Source organism: Ambystoma mexicanum, chromosome 1p (genome assembly GCF_040938575.1).
Source record: "Ambystoma mexicanum isolate Mex_15411 chromosome 1p, UKY_AmexF1_1, whole genome shotgun sequence".
NCBI classification, from domain to species: domain Eukaryota; kingdom Metazoa; phylum Chordata; class Amphibia; order Caudata; family Ambystomatidae; genus Ambystoma; species Ambystoma mexicanum.
The window spans coordinates 251,991,353-252,011,658 of record NC_090921.1 but is presented as its reverse complement, the minus strand read 5'-3'; the positions used below and the strand labels follow the sequence as shown (position 1 = coordinate 252,011,658).

Below are 20,306 nucleotides of genomic sequence, written 5' to 3'. Positions count from 1 at the left end.
GTCGACGCTCAGGTCGTCGAGGGACACGCTCGGGGCTCCGGCCTCGAGGGCTGTGTCGACGCCGCCGATTCTGGAGGCGCTGCATCTGACGTCGACACCGATTTCCTCGACGTCGACGCCGATCCTCTCGGCGCCGATGCCGGTTCTCTCGACGCTGGCGCCGATTCGCTCGACGCCATCGACGCCTTTCGTGTCGGAGGTACCCCAGGGCACGGGTGGACCCCCTCGGAAGGCTCTGGTTAAGAGCAAGCACTCTCGAGTGCCTTCTTTTCGCCACCTGGATTATATTTCAGAGGCGGATGAGGATTCTGATGGCCTGGTTCCTAGTCAGGTTCCGGATGACATTGTCTCGGGCCATAGTCAGTTTGACGAGTTGAGACAGTCACTGCATGATGCCAGTGGACTGGACACCTCTCCGGAGGTGGAGTTTTGTAGGCCTGAGCCTGGCTCTCATGCTGATTCCTCGTACCGGCGCCTTATGGCTAGGGTTTCTGAGTACTTGGGATGGTCTGCTCCCCCAGGGGAGTTTGTGCAGGATGATCTGACGGACATCCTTGATGTTGGTCCCCCAACTGACCCGGTTCTGCCGTTCCATATGGCTTTACAGAGAAGGGTGGCGGCGGCTTGGACTGCTCCGGAGAGTCTCCCGGCGGTGGGCAGATCCTTGTCGCGAAAATACCGTCCAGCCAGTGGCGACCCCTGCTACTTGACCAGGCACCCCACTCCGGAGAGTTTGGTGGTGCAGGCGGCCACGGCCCCGGCGAAGCAGGCGTCGTACCCTACCATCCCTCCTGATAGGGACGACAAACGTTTTGATGGCTGGGCGAAGAAAGTGTTTTCTTCTGGTGGTATGGCGCTTCAGGCGGCCAACTCCATTTCTGCCTTGTCACGTTTCACGCACACTCTGTGGAACTGTGTTGCGTTAGCGGCTGAACATGTTCCCGAAGGGGATGAACGGGATGGTTTCCTTGCTATGGTCCAGGATGGTAAGGATGCCATGTGTGAGTCCGTTCAGTCGGGTTTGGACTTAGCTGAATGCGTCAGTAGGTCCATGGCGGCGAGCACCGTGATACGCAGGTTTGCGTGGTTGCGGAAGTCGGGGTTTGCGCCTGATGTGCAGTCCCGGCTCCTCAACATGCCCTTTGATGGTGAACACCTTTTTGGCAGCAAGGCTGACGAGAGCCTTGAGAGGTTGCAGACCTCAAAAGCTGCAGCGAAGTCGTTGGGCGCTGCAGTTCGCCAACCTCTGCCTTTTCGTCCCAGGGGACAGCAGTGGAGGGGTGGTTCCGTTCGCTATTACTCATCCTTCAGTAAAGCGAGAGGAGCTGGCAGTCAAAGAGGCCAACGCAGGGGTACCAGAGGTGGACGACAGGGTACCCGTGGTGCCAAGGCCGCTCGGGCAGTTGCCTCTTTGCCCTCAGGTAACGCCGCAGCCGCTCCCGCTCAGTCGTGAGGCCATGTCCCATGGTTCGCCGGTTGGGGGAAGGCTGGCGCAGCATCTTGTAGAGTGGCAAGCCATTACTTCAGATGTGTGGGTTCTGGAGATCATAACCCACGGCTACTGTCTTCCTTTTCGGCACAGGCCTCGCGACAATCCACCGGGGAACCTCTCTTTGCAGAGTCTGGATCCGCTCCTTGCGCTGGAAATTCAAGCCCTGCTGGAGAAAGGCGCCATAGAACTGGTGCCTGTAGCGGAGAGGAACAAGGGATGGTATTCCCCTTATTTTTTGGTTTCGAAGAAAGACGGGGGATTGAGACCCATCATGGACTTGCGCGGTTTGAACAAACTCCTCAGGAAGGACAAGTTCAAGATGGTTACTCTCTCTCAAGTCCTCCAGGCCCTTCAGCTTCAGGACTGGTTGGTGTCACTCGACCTCAAGGATGCTTACTTCCATGTGCCGATCCATCCCAAGCACAAGAAGTACCTGAGGTTCGCGGTTGGCGACTCGCACTTTCAGTTTCGGGTCCTGCCGTTCGGATTGACCTCCGCCCCGAGGGTTTTCACCAAGCTCATGGTGGTGGTGGCAGCGCATCTCAGGCAAGGGGGGATTCACGTCTACCCCTACCTGGACGATTGGTTGATCAGGGGGAGCTCTCCCGAGCAAGTCCTGGATCATCTATCGATCGCCTGTCGCTCCCTTCACAGGCTGGGCTTCTCCCTCAATTTAAAGAAGTCCCATTTGACGCCAACGCAGCGGCTCCAGTACATCGGAGCAGTGCTCGACACTTCCCTGGGGCAGTGTTTTCCTCCCCAGGTGAGGGCTCTTCACATTCAGCAGATGGTGCACAAGTTTCAGCATGCCCAGACGCTCCCAGCGTTCGAGTTCCTGAGGTTGCTCGGCCTCATGGCATCCTGCATTCTTCTGGTGCCAGAGGCTCGCCTGCGGATGAGATCTTTGCAGTGGGCACTCAAGACGCAATGGTCGCAGTCCTCCGGCAGGATGTCGGACTCGATTCAGGTGCCGTCCTCGGTCGCCCGGGACCTTCTGTGGTGGGCCGGCGAAGGCAACTTGATGAAGGGGGCTCCATTTTGGCTTCCCTGGCCAGAGGTGACGATCGTGATGGATGCATCCCTCACGGGATGGAGAGCTCATGCCAACGGGCTGACAGTCAGCGGTCGTTGGTCTCCGTCGGAGTCCAGACTCCATATCAATCTGTTGGAGCTGAGGGCCGTCAGGCTAGCCCTGAAGGCTTTTCTGCCGTCTGTGCGAGGGAAGAATGTCCTGATCCTGACGGACAACACAGTGGCCATGCACTACCTCAACAAAAAGGGGGGGGGCAGGGTCACTTCCTCTGTGCAGAGAGGCGATGCAGCTCGAGTTCTGGGCCATCCAGCAGGAAGTTTCGATCTCGGCAGTTCATCTGGCCGGAGCCGAAAACGTGACGGCGGACGCTCTGAGCAGGCAGAGCGCGATCTCTCACGAGTGGGAGTTGGCTCAGGAGATTCTCCTGGAGATCTTCGCCCTTTGGGGGACCCCTCAAGTGGATCTCTTCGCCTCCAGTGTCAACCGGAAGTGCGAAAGGTTTTGCTCGCGGGAATTTTCTCCAGAAGGAGCCTTAGGAGACGCCTTCGTGGTGGAGTGGTCATTCCCGCTGCTGTATGCGTTTCCTCCAGTCCCCGTCATCCCGCAAGTGCTGCGGAGGTTACGGAAGTTCGGTTCCCGGATGATCCTCATTGCCCCGGCGTGGGCTCGGAGGACGTGGCACCCGGACCTTCTCGACTTGTCCATCTGCCCTCCACGTCGTCTTCCCTACCGAGACGATCTGCTCTCACGGGAGGGGGGTCAGGTTCTCCATCCAGAGGTCAGGTCCCTCAACCTTCACGCTTGGCTTCTGAAAGGTTGAGGTATAAGGATTGGGACCTCCCTGAGGACGTGATGGAGGTGTTGCTTTCGGCCCGAAGGCCGGCAACTAAGTCTCTGTACCGTTGCCGTTGGCGTAAGTTCTGCGACTGGTGCAGAGTTCAGAATGTGGATCCTTTTGCATGTGACATCCCCATGGTTCTGTCCTTTTTGCTTTCTTTGGCCCACAGGGGCTTGCAAGTGGGTACCGTTAAGGGTTACCTGGCGGCGCTGTCCATCTTTAAGCGCTCGTCTGAAGAGTGTTCTTACTTTAAAATCCCTTTGATTTCACAGTTCCTGAAAGGGCTCACTAATGTGTTCCCTCCGTCACCTTTCCTGGTGCCCGGTTGGGATTTAAACCTGGTTCTTAAGTTTCTTATGGGTGCTCCGTTTGAGCCTTTACATTCTTGCCCTTTGAGGCTGTTAACTCTGAAAACTGTGTTTTTAGTTGCGGTTACTTCCGCTCGCAGAGTGAGTGAGTTACAGGCACTTTCAGTTAAGCCTCCCTTCACTGTATTTCACAAGGACAGGGTTGTCCTTAGAGTTCGTCCTTCTTTTCTTCCGAAGGTAGTGACGGAATTTCATTTGGCCCAGTAGGTTGTTCTTCCGGCGTTCTATCCTCCTCCACATCCTGGTAAGGATGAGGAGAGGCTCCATAGGCTTGATCCTAGGAGAGCTTTGAGCTTTTATGTTTCACGCATGTCCCGGGTCAGAGTGGATGATCAACTCTTTATTGGTTACGCTGGTAAGCGTTTGGGGCAAGCTGTGACGAAACAGACTTTGTCTCGCTGGATTATTTTGGCCATCTCGGAGTGCTACCGTTTGGCGGGTAAGGACCCACCGGCTGGCTTGCGGGCCCATTCTACCAGGGGTATGGATGCGTCTACTGCCCTGCAGAGGGGTGTTCCTATTCGCAACATCTGTGATGCAGCCACCTGGGCTTCAGTACATACATTTGTACGTCACTATTCCCTTGATTCCATCCGAGCACAGGATCTGGTCTTTGGTAAGGCGGTCCTTTGCTCTGCTATTTGATTGGCTATTCTACATTTTGATTCTAAATTCTTTCCCTCCTCCTTGCTTTGGTACTGCTTTGGGAGTCTGTCATAGATATGGAATACGTCGGAGGACCCAATCCCCTCGAAGAACAAGTTACTTTCTTACCTGGTAACGTTCTTTCGATGGGATGGTCCGACGACGTATTCCATATCGCTCCCGCCCTGCCTTCCCCGCTGCAGAATTTCTTTTGCGATTGCAGCTTACGTTCCGCAAGGCTTTGTGTCTGACTGGCAGTTGACTTATGTCACACGTTCTGGGGGAAAAAACTATAACTGAGGCTATGGGCGTCGTGCGTCCTACTTATCACATCAGATGACGTCGGACGTCGGAGGAGGTCCTCGACGACGGCGCATCGACGTCATCGACGCAGGACGCAGACGCCGAAAAAGTTTCCGAAGCAGCACAGCTGTGGTGATTACATGTCATAGATATGGAATACGTCGTCGGACCATCCCATCGAAAGAACGTTACCAGGTAAGAAAGTAACTTGTTCTTTTCGCTTTGTGATGCCCCTTCCTGTTTTGTCAAGGGGCGAAAGGTCCTGTTCCTTCGCATCCCGTGTTGTCACTTTGGGGGTTGGTCAAATGACATCACTTCCTGTGACGTCATCAGAGGTCAAGTCGTGTGAGGTCACTTCCGCTACCCCTGTCATTTTGGTGAAATGACGACCCTTCACATTAGTTGTGTCCCCTGCAAAACCTAGAAGGAGCTCGCTGGGGAAAAAGATTGAGAACACTAAAAAAAACGCTATCAAAACGTTCAGAGTACTATCAGAATAGGCAACGAGTGACTTTCTACCAAGCAGCTGTAAAGGTGTACTGTTTTGCTTGATATTTGTTAATAATAATAATGTTATTGTTTCAAATGCAAGTCCCCGCACACTACAACCTTTACTTGGAGGGAACCACCCTGCACTTTCCAAACCTAACCAACAGATGGCAGGATACTCCACAGCTTGTGAACCATGTACTTCTACACGACTGTTACTCATTAACAACGCATTCATTTAATATTTTATGCTGCCTGACATCCTCAGGTTATGCAATACTGCGTAAATAGAAGTAGAGCTTCATTAATAAATTAATAGAACATGCTTAATTAAAGGTAACCATAGGTTCCTAGTGTTTGGACCAAAAGTGCCACCTGTTTGTGCACTATGGCCACTGTGAGCAGCGGGTACTAGAAGCGCCTAAAGGAATATATCTTTTGCCGATGTAGTACATAAGTATCTACTCGCTCTAAATATGCATCGACATCAGGGTTTCAATGGCACAGCCCCATGCTGTCTCGAGCACCCATGGCCTGGGGCGTTTGTTCTCAGTCTCACCCAGGCTCACTGCATCATCTCTGGCCTGGAGCAGCTTGAGGGGTGCAAAGTCGGTGCACACTCTTCCTCTGGGCATAATGAGCAATGGCATGGATAGTTTGCCGGCACAATACAAAGACAGGGTGTGTTTTCTTACAGCACCAACCAGAATACACTATTCCTTTGCATGTGCAAGTGAGAGGAATTGTATCATCATGTAAGCATCACTTCAAAAGGTAGAGCATGTATGCGCTCCCACGCACACATTTTGCACCTTGCTGTGCAAAATGAATGGCACAAAAATTAGCACTGCATATGTGCAGAAACCTGCCTGTGTGCTGTATGATTGACAGATAACACAGTAAAAATGTGGCATGCACCAGCTGCAGCAGCTTCTGTCATATCGCCCTTTGTTTATTAGTTCTACTACCACTGCCCCCTTGTAACACCTTTGTGCATATTTTATGTTTCATTTAGTTTGCCAAAGTAAAATGTAGGTACTGATACAAAGTCACAAAATGGAGGCAAGCAAAGTCGCGATCAAGTAGCACCTCCCAATGGGAGTGTGCAGAGAACACATGTCACAAAGGAGAGGCGAGAGCAAGGCTCCTTAATGCAGCGGGAGGGAAAAACAGACAGCACCAGTGAAACTAACAGAGAAAGTAGAGAGGAAGCGACTGCTCCAGAATCCAAGATGGAGAGATAAGAGATAGAAAGAGGCAGAGCAAGAATACAAGACCGAGAGAAACTAGCTGGAAAGAGACAATACCAGAAAACAAGACCGAGTGATAACAGATAGGAAGAAACAGTAGTATAATACAACACAGGGAGGAAAGAGAAGGAGACCGTACCAGAATCCAAGACAGAGCGAGAAAAGAGAACGAGAAAGTATCAAAATCCAAGACCGGGAGAATAAAGATAGAAAGAGTGTGAGGGGTGGAGGGGTAAGCGAGAGCGAAGAGAATCACATTAGTATTAATATGGAGGGTCATGAAGGTAGGTCAGAAATGCTTCTATGCTGTAGATGGCCATCTCTCCACTCTCCTCCTCACTTTTTACAAATTGTTCCAGTCATATTAATTCTCCAGCTTTCCTACTTTCATGTTCCCCTTGCTTTGTCATCTCTCTGCCTCTCCACACTCGCCTACCTCTCTTCACCATGAACAACCTGCTTTCCTTAGAATGTGTTCCATTTCTCTCTGCTTCTATCCATTTTCAATACGGTCTAAATTTCTAGCCCATTGCCATTTCCTTCTCCCAATGTTCTCCCTCCTTGCCTTTTACCTGCTTTCCTGTTTCTTCCCTACCCTTTTATATCCTTTATTCCCAACGGGTATCCATCTCACCAGATTCTTTTTTTTTGTTCCTTCATCAATCCTTTCCATTCTCATGCTACTCTATCTTGTTTTCCCATTTCTTCTCTCTGCATCATGTCTCTCCATCACTTTGACCTTCCCTTCGTCTCTTCCAGGCCTTTGCTGTCACATGTCCATCTTAAGCCCTTCCTTCTTTTCCTCACCCCCCATTTCCTGCGTTCCACTCTCTTCCTGCAGGGCTGAACCTGGAGTTGCTGCAAGAGCTCACTCAGAGAGATGACCTACAGATGAGCCGCGACACATTGCTGTGTCACCTGCAGGAGCGCGCTCGGAGGGATGACCTGCAGATGAGCTGTGCTAGCATGCTCTTGGATATGCAGGAAGCAAGGTAGGCAGGGGAGCATTGAGGCAGGTGAATTTGTCCTCCTGCATTGTCCTTGGACCTTTCCACTGCAAGTCTTTTTTTGGGAAGATTTGACTTGGATGGGGAGGGATGCTGTAGGAAGAGGAGACTGCTAAACTGGGGTGATTGGAATATTATGTGGCCAGTCCTGCGCGCTGTTCTGTGTCTCATGGATTTTTGGAAGGGACTTCTAGCAAACATTTGGGAGGTTGTTCAGAGTAATAGATGTGTGTGAGAGAAGGGGGTGGTGGTTGTGTGTTATGGGTAACGTCTGGTGTGTATGTTCTACACAATGGATAGTTGGATGGTGTTATGTGCTAGATATGGTTGGATGTGTGTTGGGATGGTTGAATGTATGCTGGCTGTGGTTGATTCTGTACTGGCAATAGGGGTGTGTGTATGTTTGTTTGTGTTTGATTTGGGTATTGATCAGTGTGTAAACATAAAGCTTGAGTGTGTCTTTTAGGGGCTGGTTTGTATAGTATTTCTTACGCTTTGGTTGGGTGGATTGTGCGTGTATGCTTCGAATGGGTCGGTGTTTCTGTAGGTTTTCTTGTGCATCCCGAATTCACTAATGGGATGCACATTTAAATGTGTAAACACGATTGCATTTCCCTGTGCCTAGTAGAGGATGACCAATGCTTGACCTGGTCATGTGTGTCCCTTCATTACATGTTAAGGGAATCCACTGCTTTCCGACGTTCATTACTATCCCTCAAAACGAGATATACATGTTTTCTTTCTTTTTTATGCATTTCTGGATGACCACTAATTAACTTTCTCCCAGGAAACCCGAGTTTTCAAAATTTCAAAACTCATTGGAGCACATGAGTCTCGATGATTGGCCTGGCACCTTGTCGGCTCTTCTGCACACCTTGGAAGGCCTTAACATAGCTGCCATTTTGAACAATAAACTCTTGTGCATCCCTCAAATCACTACTAAAGAGGTACAGGCCTGCTGGTATCATTCCTGAACTCTTAGACATCTATTTGGTTACATAAGCCACCACAAAAAACATCTGGCACTGCATGGTCAGTTCCAGGTTGGACTGTGCTAACAAGATCTAACCCACAACTCCCAGATATGTGCTTGCCAGAATTCAAGATGTACAATCAGCAGAGGCAAAACTCCTTCTAAACAAACCTCACCAGGACTCCAGCACAGACAATATGCATATGCTGCATTAGTATACTAGAAAACAAGCCTTCTCTGCCTATGCACTGTAATGTTTTGAGAGGCCACCCTCAACACAGGGAGTTCCGTCACTCCCCAAGCTAGGTGTCACATGATAAACGGTTAAAGTCAGATCTTTTATTCAGCCCTATTTCAGCCTCATATCATGCCCCCGGGAACACTGCCCCTGTGCTACCAATGAGACAAGAACCAGGCCGGTGTACAGGAAATTTATTTATTTGAATTAGAGGTAAGAGAAATCACACTAAACCACACACGCCGACTTCTTTGGGGCTCACAATTAACTTCTTGTTACACAAATAAAACATACAAGTGTGTTGAAAAGAACACAAAGTACAATTGTTTACTTTCTATAAATTTCATTTCAAGAAATAATTAAACCAATCAATAAGCAATGCTGTGAAATTTTGAGTTTCCTGTACGCAAGCAGTTTTGGGTACGGATTTGGGCAAATGCATATGGCAATTATGATTTCACCCACACTTTTTCCTTGAAATAAACAGAGTGATTTAGCAGTGGGTATTCCAGTCACCCCACCCTCCTACGTTGGTCTGTGTTTGGGAAATCTAACAGAAGAATTGTATTGGGGAAGCTGGACAGAAGAAATGGGGATGATTTGAGAATTTTGGATTCCAGACTCCCGTCCACTTAAAGGCATGTGTTGGGGATGCCGGACCCATAGGATTACCCAATTAAATTACAATCTATAGTTTTCAGCGCACACCGGGAATGATCTTTGCTAATTTCGAATTTGAACAAAAATCACTGTTTGGTGTTCTGCCAAGGGGAATTGATTAGATGAAGATATTTTAGTTAACTAGACTAAGGTTCTACACAGTTCCCCCCAGCCCCCGTCTGCTATAAAGAGAAAGGATTTAAGGCGAGCAGACCCCCCTCTACCTTTTGGTTAAAAAGGGTTGAATTCTGCTTGCATAGAAAACAAACCTCTTTTTAAAGTTCAGCAAAGCCATTTGCCTGCCAGAACGCTCTGGAAGAACAGGGCGGGGGTCTGGTCACTCCACTCTCAAGGATTGTCACCAGCTCTTCACCATTCACCATAAAGTCCAGTCTGCTTTTTATTAGGCCTCCCAATCAATAGACAGCTCCACCCAGATGCAATCTCCTTTGGTGATTACTTGCAGATGTTAGATGGTAAGTTTCAGCAGCTCTCTCTCTTCCTCCTAGTGCATGCACTTTATATGCTTACACCATCAAGTTTACAATCTTGGGGAGTACCCTGCTAGAGCTCTCGCAAAAAGGATTGGACAGTTACCTTTCTCTCTCCTCCAATATCCATTCCCTCTCTAAGGATTGACTTAGGAGTCTGGAGCAGACATATGGCGGCTTCAATTTTCAATCCCCATTTATTCTGATGTCAAATGTTTTGCAAAACCTAGTTATGTGTTAAAAACCTTGTGATTTACTAGTACCTTACATAATATATATTTATTCCGATTCAGCTATTTAGGGGGGAATTTAATAAAACAGCCTGGTCCGCTGCAAGGTCGTTCGCACTTTTCCACTATTTTTATAAAATGCATAATCATTAGGAACATGCAATTTATTCCCCAAATGCATAATTTTACACCGCACCAGTTCACCAACTCTTAAATGTGGAACATTTTCAGATCAGCCAGAAACCCATTTTAGATGGCCAGCACAGTGCCCTGAGTCACAGGTGGATGTATTTTATATCACCAAAATCACCTGAAAATTACCTAAAAGATGGCATATCAATCAGGAAAGTATGACTTTTGATTTCTGAGAAAAAGGACTAAGTTATAACAATCCTTTTTACATTAATAGTAAATCTTTGTGCTGGGCAAATGGAAGCTCTGCTTTCTCAAGGCCATTTGTCTCTTTGTTGTTTGAAGTTGGCTGTTTGCAGTGGCTAGACCCATTTGCTCTGCATAGAACTGCCTTCAGAGACAGCAAGTCTGAGGGACACTTGGTTTGCAACACTTTTCAGGCAAGCCACATCTTATTGCAGTTCTAAACAGCTGGATTGCAAGGCAGTCTTTCAGTGGGAGAAGACTTTGTGACGTTTGTTTGCCCAGAGGCCCACCATTTGGCCTTGGCTGAAAGGAACACACATAATTCATTTTCTAACATAAGCCTTGATTCCTTAACATACATTGTGTTTTCAGGATCCACTTTGCTTTTGCGCTCAAAGTACAGGGCAGTTTCTTTCTATCATTAATAAAATACACTTGTATTTATCTGCTGTTCGTTTTTCTACAGAAAGGTGAGTCTCATTTGTCACAGTACACCACTTTGTGATGGGTGGAAGTTTCAGTGAAAATTCTGCAGTTATTTCTTAGCCAGTAATATGAGGTGCTTTTCCAGTCTACACTTGGATTGCATGTTTGTTTTAGCCTTCTCTGGAGTTCCATTGCAGAAAGGCACCCTTGGAAAGTCGATTTGGTGTCTGTGTTTAAAAATATTGTTTTTCATGTGATATCAGACTCACCCCCATGCTCCTACATTTCTGAAAACAACTCAAGACCCACCTCTTCAAGGAGTCTCTCCTCCTCAACACTTATGCTATCACACTGGCACAAAATAATTGACTGGTGGCATCAGGACTCTGAGAAGTCCTCTTGTTACATGAACTACATGTGCTGGAAGGAATCTGCCTCACTTGCATCAGAGGCATACGTCAGTGAACCGGAAATCTGCACAGTGCTCCAGCAGTTCTGCTCCTCTACAGCACAGAGGCGTCACCAGTGGCTCCCCGGCAGTCTTCCTAGCATGAAGATTCTCTTTGTCATCCTTTGTGCGGCCTCTGCATTACTGCAACATCAGAACTGGTTTCACTAAGCTGTCACATTTTGTGAAGCATAGTGATGTGCGTTAGACCTGATAAACAGCTATAGAAACAAACATTTTGTAGAGGAGCAGCTGTATACATCTGCAGGAGATCCCACCCTCCCTCATTCCCTGTATTGGAGACATGAAACCGTGCCTTGCCTGACACCAGCTATCGAACTATCGAATGTACCCCAAATTCAGGGATGTCAATTCACCAAAATGACAGGAGGAAGTGACATCACCCGATCCTTGACCTCTTGATCCTTGACATCGGATGTCATCACAGGAAGTTATGCAATTTGACCTCATCCTGAAGTGACATCACTGGAAGCGATGGAACCCAACCTTTCACTCCTTGACAAAACAGGAAGTGGCATCACATAGCATTGTTCCTAAGTACACTACGATAAATATGGTTACGATATCACTGTAATGTGATATGCATTTCATACAGGAATGAATCACCGTATGAATCATTAATATCAGTGCATTTAGGCCCACATTACCAAATTACTGTGAATGCAAGCAGGCGTCCAAGGCCAAATGATAATGATGCGTTATTATATAGCACTTATGCTTGAGCTCTTTATATAGAACAAATATACATACAGTGTCACCCAACCTGTGTTGGTACTCATTTATAGTCCTCAGAAGGGGGAAAGGCTGAGTTGGCCTTGCCGGAATTCAAGCCTGCAACCTGCAGATCACACACACATTGCAGCAGCGAGTACTCAACCCACTGAGCTATCTCACCAGCTATAGTTATCTTAACGTCTATAGTAAAGTGAGCAATTACATGACTGAATGTTTTCAAAGTCAGAAGCAAATTACACTCTGCAGAGGATACCAATAAACTGGTAACTGAGATTTAACAACACGCCAGTTCATCTGCAGCTCGGGTGAAAAGTTGGCCACATGTCAAGCCTACGTGGATCTACTTCTCAAGCTTCAGAGGTTGGCAAAATACATACCATTGGGAAGGTTCATAACTGTGTATTAAATAATTTAGAGTAGTGCAGGGAAAGCAACACACCCACACAGCAAGCAGTACTCTGGGAACTCAAGACCTCATACATGCAAACAAACATCCTGAACAGCATGCCAAGGAGATAGGACAGATAGACACATTACAACAAAGCATTAATTGTGGCACAATGAAATCAAGGGCCACTTGATGTGCTATGGTCAAACATTTCCACACTGTACAAAAGCTTTTAGGCACAATGATTTTGTCAAGCGACCGAGGACACCGAGATGGAATGTCTTGTGATAATCGTAACGGAGAGAACGGCAGAAAAAAGCATGCTATAACTGCAGCTTGCAAAAATCAAAATACATATAGTTGTTGTCTGCATTGTGAATTTGAGGTGTTTAAGAACAGGCTAAATCAGACTAAATCAGTGACTCGCACCGTGAAGTGTGCCTCACATAAACCTTTAATGAGTCTAGCAATTATTGTATAGAATTCCAGAAAGACTATTTGTTTTTCCTATTCTTTCTTATTTAGGGTCACTGCTCAAAGTGTTACACTTTTGGAACCCCTTATTTTTGAAGAGGCCTGAACAAGAAAGCCAGCCACTCCAGAAACAAAGAACCACATGGCACTGGCCAGAGCCCAGGAGGCCCATTTAAAAAGAATGGAGACCTCAGGGATTGCAGTTGCGACCTCTGGCAACCCTCAAATGATGTCTCTGTCTGAAGTGATGACAAACAACAGGAGGAACTCCCCGAAAGAATATGAGAAAGAGCTAAGTAAAAGAACTGATGATGTCATAAGAAAGTATGCACGACGTCCCGAGATACTGAATGAAGACAATGTATGGATCCTAGAGGACAAAGAACGAAGTAAAGAATCGAGTGAATTGACAATATGGAAAAGAACATTACACGTTAACAAAGTGCTGCAGAAAACAGAAGTTCAATAGCTGCACAGACAAGGAAATGCAAGGTAGATCAGTTTATCATATAGGCTAGCTATCAGTAGTAAATAGAAAGAAGGCAAAGCCGCCATTGTACAGAAACTGGACATTGAAAAATAAGCCAGAAACCATGAAGGGAGAAAGGAAAGCTGTGTCGCAGCAGAATAACAACCTCATGAATCGAGGTCAGTTATCTACTCTGAAGAAGAACTAGTGTGCAGAGGATGAACCTTCTCACATTAAAGTACAAGAAAGAACACAAAAGATGCCAGTTTTAATTAATTTAGAGCATTTAAAATTGCAAAATAACCAGATCATGGTCTCCTGTCATGTGAGCCAAGGATGGAAGTAGAGCTTGAACTTGGAATTCCAGACATGCTCGCTCCCGTAAATTCCCAAAGATGAGAATACTCTACAAGGCCAAGTACAAAGACAATTTCATGGCAGAAGGCATGGGTGATGAGAGATGCTAGGCTAATTAGGTGGTGTGTTAGCTTTATGTCCTACCTCCCTGCACCTGGGTCTGGGCTTACAAACTGCGAAATGAACTGAATGTTCCAGACATGGTACAAGCGTGGCAACTGATTGTATTAGTCTGTATAATGAAGGACCTTATAGCTTGTAAGACCAATGAGAAACTTTGTATCTAATGTTTCTGAAATTACATATTTTAAGCAGTAGGCATAAGCTGTATACCCGATAAAGGACAGCCAATTTCAATCCGAACTCCTATATGAGTGTACATCTAGATGTTTCCCTTAACCAATCCCGACCCTTGATAGATTTGTAATTGTTGTAATTGTTTATTCATTTATAGTGCGCACCGGGCCCATAGGCATCTGGGTGCAGTACAGGTTACATAGTTACATATGACAAGGACATAAAATATAGATGTATACAGATACATTTGTGGCAGCAATGTACTTATTTACAATAGATAGATTCCTTGGTTACTGTTTCTTACCTGGGTATAGTCTGCAGAAAAGGTACAATAATACAGGCCAGAGGGGTCACAGGTCTCGGGAATTCAGCCACTTCTTGACGTTAGACTTAAGGCAGTGGAAGGGAGATATGACTCTTAATGAATCAGGGATAGAGTTACATAATTGCGCAGCCAGGACGGGAAAGCTCGCACCTTCTGCTTTTTTGAGTTTGAACTTGGGTATTCTGAGGCTATTGAATTGTGCTATTCTGATAGGTCGTGGTGAGGTGTGTTTGGTGAATCTATCAGTGAGGTATAGGGGGGCCTTGTTGGACAGACATTTGTGAGGGAGGTTGAGTGATTTGAGCTTGATTCTGTTATTTATGGAGAGCCAATTGGTGTTGTGTCTCACGTGAGATATATGCTGTGTTTTGGGTTTGCCTAGAGCTGCTCTTAGGGCATTGTTTTGGATTGTCTGGAGTTTATTGGTGTTGTGTTTGCTGGTGTCTAAATATAAGGCATTGCAGTAGTCAACTTTGGAGAGGATTAAGGCCCTTGTAATTGTAATACAGATTACTGTGGACAGAAATGGTTTACATGCATGATTCAGTTTACACGTGTAGTTGGTGGCAGAAGCCGTAGCATTGATTTTATTTATTGAGGTTGAGAGCCGAGTTCAGATAGAAGCCTAGAGTCTTGACCTCCTTAGAGACTTTAATCTTTATCCCATCAATGACGATGAAGTTGTATTCGGTAGAGGGTTTAGTCAGTCTATTAGGGGACCCAACAATTAAAAGCTCTGTCTTTTCATTGTTGAGGCATAAGCCGTGGGTGGCCATCCATGTTTGTATAATTAAATAGATTTTGTTGATCATGGTTACATCTTTGTCATAGTCTCCTAGGATGGGTATGAGAATCTTGGTGTCGTCGGCATAGTTGCTGTATGAGACACCCAGATTGTCAAGTATGTCTAAAAGGGGCTTTGTAAATATCTTATACAGGGTTGGGGAGACGCAGGAGCCCTGTGGTACTCCGCATGTAATAGTTACTGGGTCTGCTGCGGAGGAGGGTGAGAAGACTCTCATGGATCTGGTGTCCAATAATGAGCGTTTCCAGGTGGTGGCTTCCTTGGAAAAGTGGGCAGCTCTTTTAAGGTGATAGCACAGGACATTATAGTCGACTAGGTCGAACGCGGCAGACAGGTCAAACAGTAGAAGAATGGAGGCTTCACCTTTGTCTTTCCGGTCGTCTAGTTGATTCTTCCGGTCTATGAGGGCTGTCTCTGTCCCATGTCTCGGCCTGAAGCCTGATTGGCCAGTGCCCAGGAGGTTGTTGATCTCAAAATAAGCTTGAATCTGGAGACAGGCAGCTTTATCTAGGATTATGAGAAGAAAAGGTAAGGTTGTGAATGGCCTATAATTGGTGGGAATGTTGGGGTCTAAGTTATTTTTTTTGTTAGCCTTGAGGCATCTTTGAGATTGGTGGGTACTGAGCATGATTTAAAGGAGGAGTTGATAAAAGTGGAGATGAAAGCAGCAATGTTTTTTGTGGCTTCTTTAATAATAGGTCCTGGGCATGTGTCCCCTAGACATTTAGATGGTTTGACGGAGGAAATGATCTTTTCAGCCTCAGTGGTTGAGATAGAGTTGAATATAAATTGGTGATTGGGTCTGATATGTTTAGTGGTGGTTTCTTGCAATATGGCTTCTTGTGTTTCTAAGGCAATCTTGTGTAGCGTGGCTTTTTTTACACTCATTTTTTCTTGGAGCAAGGTCATTTTATTGCACGGTCATCACAGTTCACAGAAACCTTGGTGTTCCCTTCCCCAAGTATAAAACAGCTCATGATGTCTTGGGGTTCACTTCCCAAACAGGCAGCTCTTCCCACAGAAATGCTATGAGCCGCTGATTCGGAAAAATGGTGCAAGTTTAACTTTGTAATCCTCTAGGCTCTTTAATGGTTCAAACAAATGCTTTCTTTCACTTCAGCAATTGTCATGCAACATAGCTTGTGTATCATGGCTTTCTTTGGTTCATATCTCCAGTAGGGCTACTCAGTGTAGGCATATGTGTTGTCGGACCACACGGGCCATCCACTACAGGTCACGTAACTGATAACCCCTTCGCACTTTGTAATGCTCTTGGCTTTCCTTGGCCAACACATATTTTCTCCCTGGACCTGTGTCAGCATTCACATTCATTGTAGCATTCACAATGGCAGTCTCTTGGCTTTGCCACAACTTGCATTCAAGTTATTCTGTCACTCTGTGGTATAAATCCGTTTTATACTTGCCATTTCCCAATGTCCTCTCCTGTTCATCAATTTCTCCTTCACACTTGCTCTTCTGCTTAATTCAATAGCACTTGTCATGAATTTTCACTTTGTTTATCAAATGCTTCTGAATGGTTTTCATTGTGTTCACAATTGTACATTGTTCGCTTTTCACTTTTGCAGTGTTTTCACCTGATTTCTTTATCTTATGCTTCAATTCGGTAGTCAGTCATTCTTGGGGCATTTCAAGCAGTACTTTGCAGTTTGTTCGATATTCAATAAATCTTCCCTTAGGGTTCCACGCCCCACTCTTAAGAGGTTTAGCTCATTCGCTACTTGCAAAGGTCCAATTCCTGCCCCCGGGATCCAGCTCTGTGATCCTTGGCACATCCCAGTCAAAGGGCTGCTGAGGTAGGTGTAGAAGTATCTCTTAGAACCCAATCAGATTCAAATCCTTAAAAAGTGTGTGTATGTTAGTTTTCTTGCATAGACCTTAACAGCATCCAGGTTAGTGCACACTTTGTGTCAGGTAGGTTATGAGAGGGTTAATGGGGAAAGGGGGAGATGGAGAAAGTGAGGTTGGCAAAGAGGTCCCTTCATATTTGAGCCTTTTTATGTCAGGTAGGTGATGAGAGGAAGGGGCAGATAAAGTGAAGTTGGCAGAGAGGTCAGTCCAGGTTGTTGGCTGCTTCCTGAGCTTCATTCCAGCTCTGTAGGGGAGAAGGTGTGTTAAGCCCTGATAACGGGCAAGAAAAGACCCCCGATCCCTTCCTACACACTTGCCTATGACCAGCCACACGCGGCACGGTTCCGCAGGCAGGTCAGCTGGATGGAACAACACCTTCGAATGAGGCTGGTCCTTCGTCTGAGGTGTCTCTGAGCAAAGTCTATTCTGTTATCTTATTCATAGTATTTACATAATACGAACCGTATGCCCGACATGATTTATGGATTGCTTTACATAAAAGCAAAAAGCATAAGATCAATCATGATGATACAACCAAATACATCATAACACAATAATGGAGGGGGATAATTAATATTGAAAGCTATCAAATACTTGGAGATAAAATGGGTTGTCAGTAATGCTCTAAAATGTAGCAATGTATCTGCAATGCGAATACGGAGACCAAAAACATACCAAATAATGAGTCGGTGACTTCTTGGCTTTAGGAAGTGTCAACCATAGTCTTTCTCGATTTCGTGAATATTAATTCCTCCCTAGTAAAAAAGAGTTTTAAATTAAGTGTTTTAAAAATAGGCAAGCATGCATATTCAATACATGAATATAAAGAAGGGCTATGCAGAGATTACACAATCTGTGTAACAGGATCACATTTCTTTGCACCAGGTCTCTGAAACAGGGTCTTGGGACCTGCTAGAAGGCCAGTCAGGGTTCTCTTGGCACTGTGTGAGACTGGGCCTCTCCTGAGGTTGGTCTATTTTGTTCCTAGGTGTAATCTGCATACTCTAGCTATTTGCAGCCTGGTCTACTTGAGCTGTTATTGCCCTCTTATATAAGAACCGGGCAGCGTCCGTATATTGGGGCACATAGGGGATTTAAATCAACGAGTGTAACTGTGTGGCGGCCAATGCAAGAGATCATGTTTTGGCGCTAAGGTGTGGAACAGCCTTATAGTTCTGAACAACACAACAGCCTCTGCTACTCTGTACCCCGCTAATTAAGGGGCTATCTCTTAATGTATTGTAATGTTATCTTAATGCTTTGTTATATTATATTGTGTAGTGTTACCAATGTGTCACTTTGCGTATTGGTAATGATTTGTTATGCTATGCTAATTGCAATGGCCTCTCAACACAAACAGTGCCTGCAAAGGTATCCTGTATGTGTTTCAGCAATGAGAGCGCTTAGTTTCAATTGATTTCATCTGGGCCCAGGCATTTATGTACATTTGCAAATGATCAAATGAACAAAGAGGACTACAGTTAATGGTTTCCTCTTCATCTGTAAATGTAAAACATTGTGCTGTTCTCCTTTTGAATTTAAATTGAAATGACTTATTTTCTTAAAGTGGCAGTCCATTTTGTTAAGTTTGACTTTGAAATAGTTCTCATCCAAACCACCTAACATGTTTCAGGGGTGTTCCCCATTATCAAGTGCCAACAAAATGGAAGACATATAAGTGAACAATTAATACCTGAGATATAAAAGTCATCAAAAACGCTCTGTCTACAAAAATATAAAAAAGCCTTTGCTCGGAGGTATCCATTTTTAACACTAGTGATGAATTAGGGGCTTTTATGTTTTCCTTGGTAACAGTAATTTCAGTGATATTTAAAACATACCGCTGGAAATAGGATCCGCTGGATTAAGGATTTGGAGGAATTCTACTGGTGGTATTCCAGCCCGTGATCAACTCTGAATAGAGTGGGTTTGCAGAAATGCCACTGCTGGGGGCGGTAGTTACCACCAGAGATATTTCAGCTAAAAATTCCACCCCACTCGTAATGAGGCCTAGCTTCACAGTGATGAGAACGATATATGCATATGGTGGTTACGTAGGCAGCCATGTTTCCGGTGATAAAATAGGTATAAACAACATACCCAGCGTGTGTATTTTTCTAAAACCTGAACTCTGACTCAAATAGAGAGGATAAAGACTAAGGGAGTAATGGTGAAAAATTATTCATATGAACAGATTAAGGAAGGTTATGCGGGCTACATAAAAACCGGCCAATTGGTGTGTTCACTCATGCCTAGGGATACTTGATTCTTAAATAAAAAGTTGTCAAAATATTCCCCATTTTAGCATTTGCAATCTTGTTGTCTGGCATGTTTTTTCACTGTATGCAAAATGAAGCTAAGTAAGCCAGTGTTTTCTAATAATGCCTGACATGCTGTCCTCATAACAGCTTGTAATTGAGTTACTAGGGTTAGCCCAAAGACCTGGTGAATGTGGTAGGCCACTAAAGGGGTCGAGAAAGACCCAGTGAAAAATGACCACAAACACTGGATGCTTCATTGGAAAAGCATGTGTTATGGTCACAGATGTATTAAAGTCAACAAATGATTTTTCGACAAAAGAAAATTGACAAAAACCCTAAGCCACCCACCCAAACATTAGGGGGATGGCCCAGTTCATCCTAATAACCTGATACGTAAATCTGCTCCTACCCACCTATCCCTGCACCTTTCTTTCCCTGCACTACCACTTTCTCCCAGTAGATATTACCGGGGAGCACTGACCCCCAACTCTCACTGCAGAGAACAAAAGGTGCACCAATAATCATGGAGTGGGACTGTGACAGATTGACTTCTGCCCTGCAGGAGTGCAAGGGTGAGCAAGGGCTAATGTGCCTGCTCAGCCCTCACACTTTTACAAACCAAGAACCAGCTTGATCGTAAAGGTAAAACAGGAACAGATAAGAGATATACCTCCTTCGCCTTTTGTGGTAGTGTGGGCCGAGGGAAGGATATACTCTCAAGAGGGGTGTGAATGTGATTTAGTAGCAACCCAAACAGCAAAGTATGACAGTCCAAAATAAATAGAATGTCCAAACAAGGTTCTGTATATATACTTTACTTAAACTCCATGAACATTAATAACAAACTATAAAAAACACAACACAAAACTGTCACTTGTTAACACAATTACTAAAAGTGGAGCACGTGGAGGGAGGTTGGAAAGGGGTGGTATATATGTACATTATTCCCAGAGGAGCCATGTCACCTCTTAAGAGTGACCCAGTTTCCAACAAGTCAGCGGCACCCACCAGGGTCTGACAGGGCCCAGCCACTGCT

The 20,306-nt window shown here is 45.7% G+C and overlaps 1 protein-coding gene across 6 annotated transcripts in view; it reads left to right on the top strand.

Moving 5' to 3' along the window:
- LOC138568706 (schwannomin-interacting protein 1-like) overlaps positions 1–20,306 on the top strand; it is a 358,435-nt gene that overhangs the window by 276,327 nt on the left and 61,802 nt on the right. For all 6 annotated transcript variants that reach the window (XM_069646512.1, XM_069646494.1, XM_069646488.1 and 3 more), the window contains one exon: positions 7,260–7,410. In XM_069646512.1, coding sequence (XP_069502613.1) covers positions 7,260–7,410 — 151 coding nt within the window. The remainder of the gene's footprint in view (positions 1–7,259; positions 7,411–20,306) is intronic.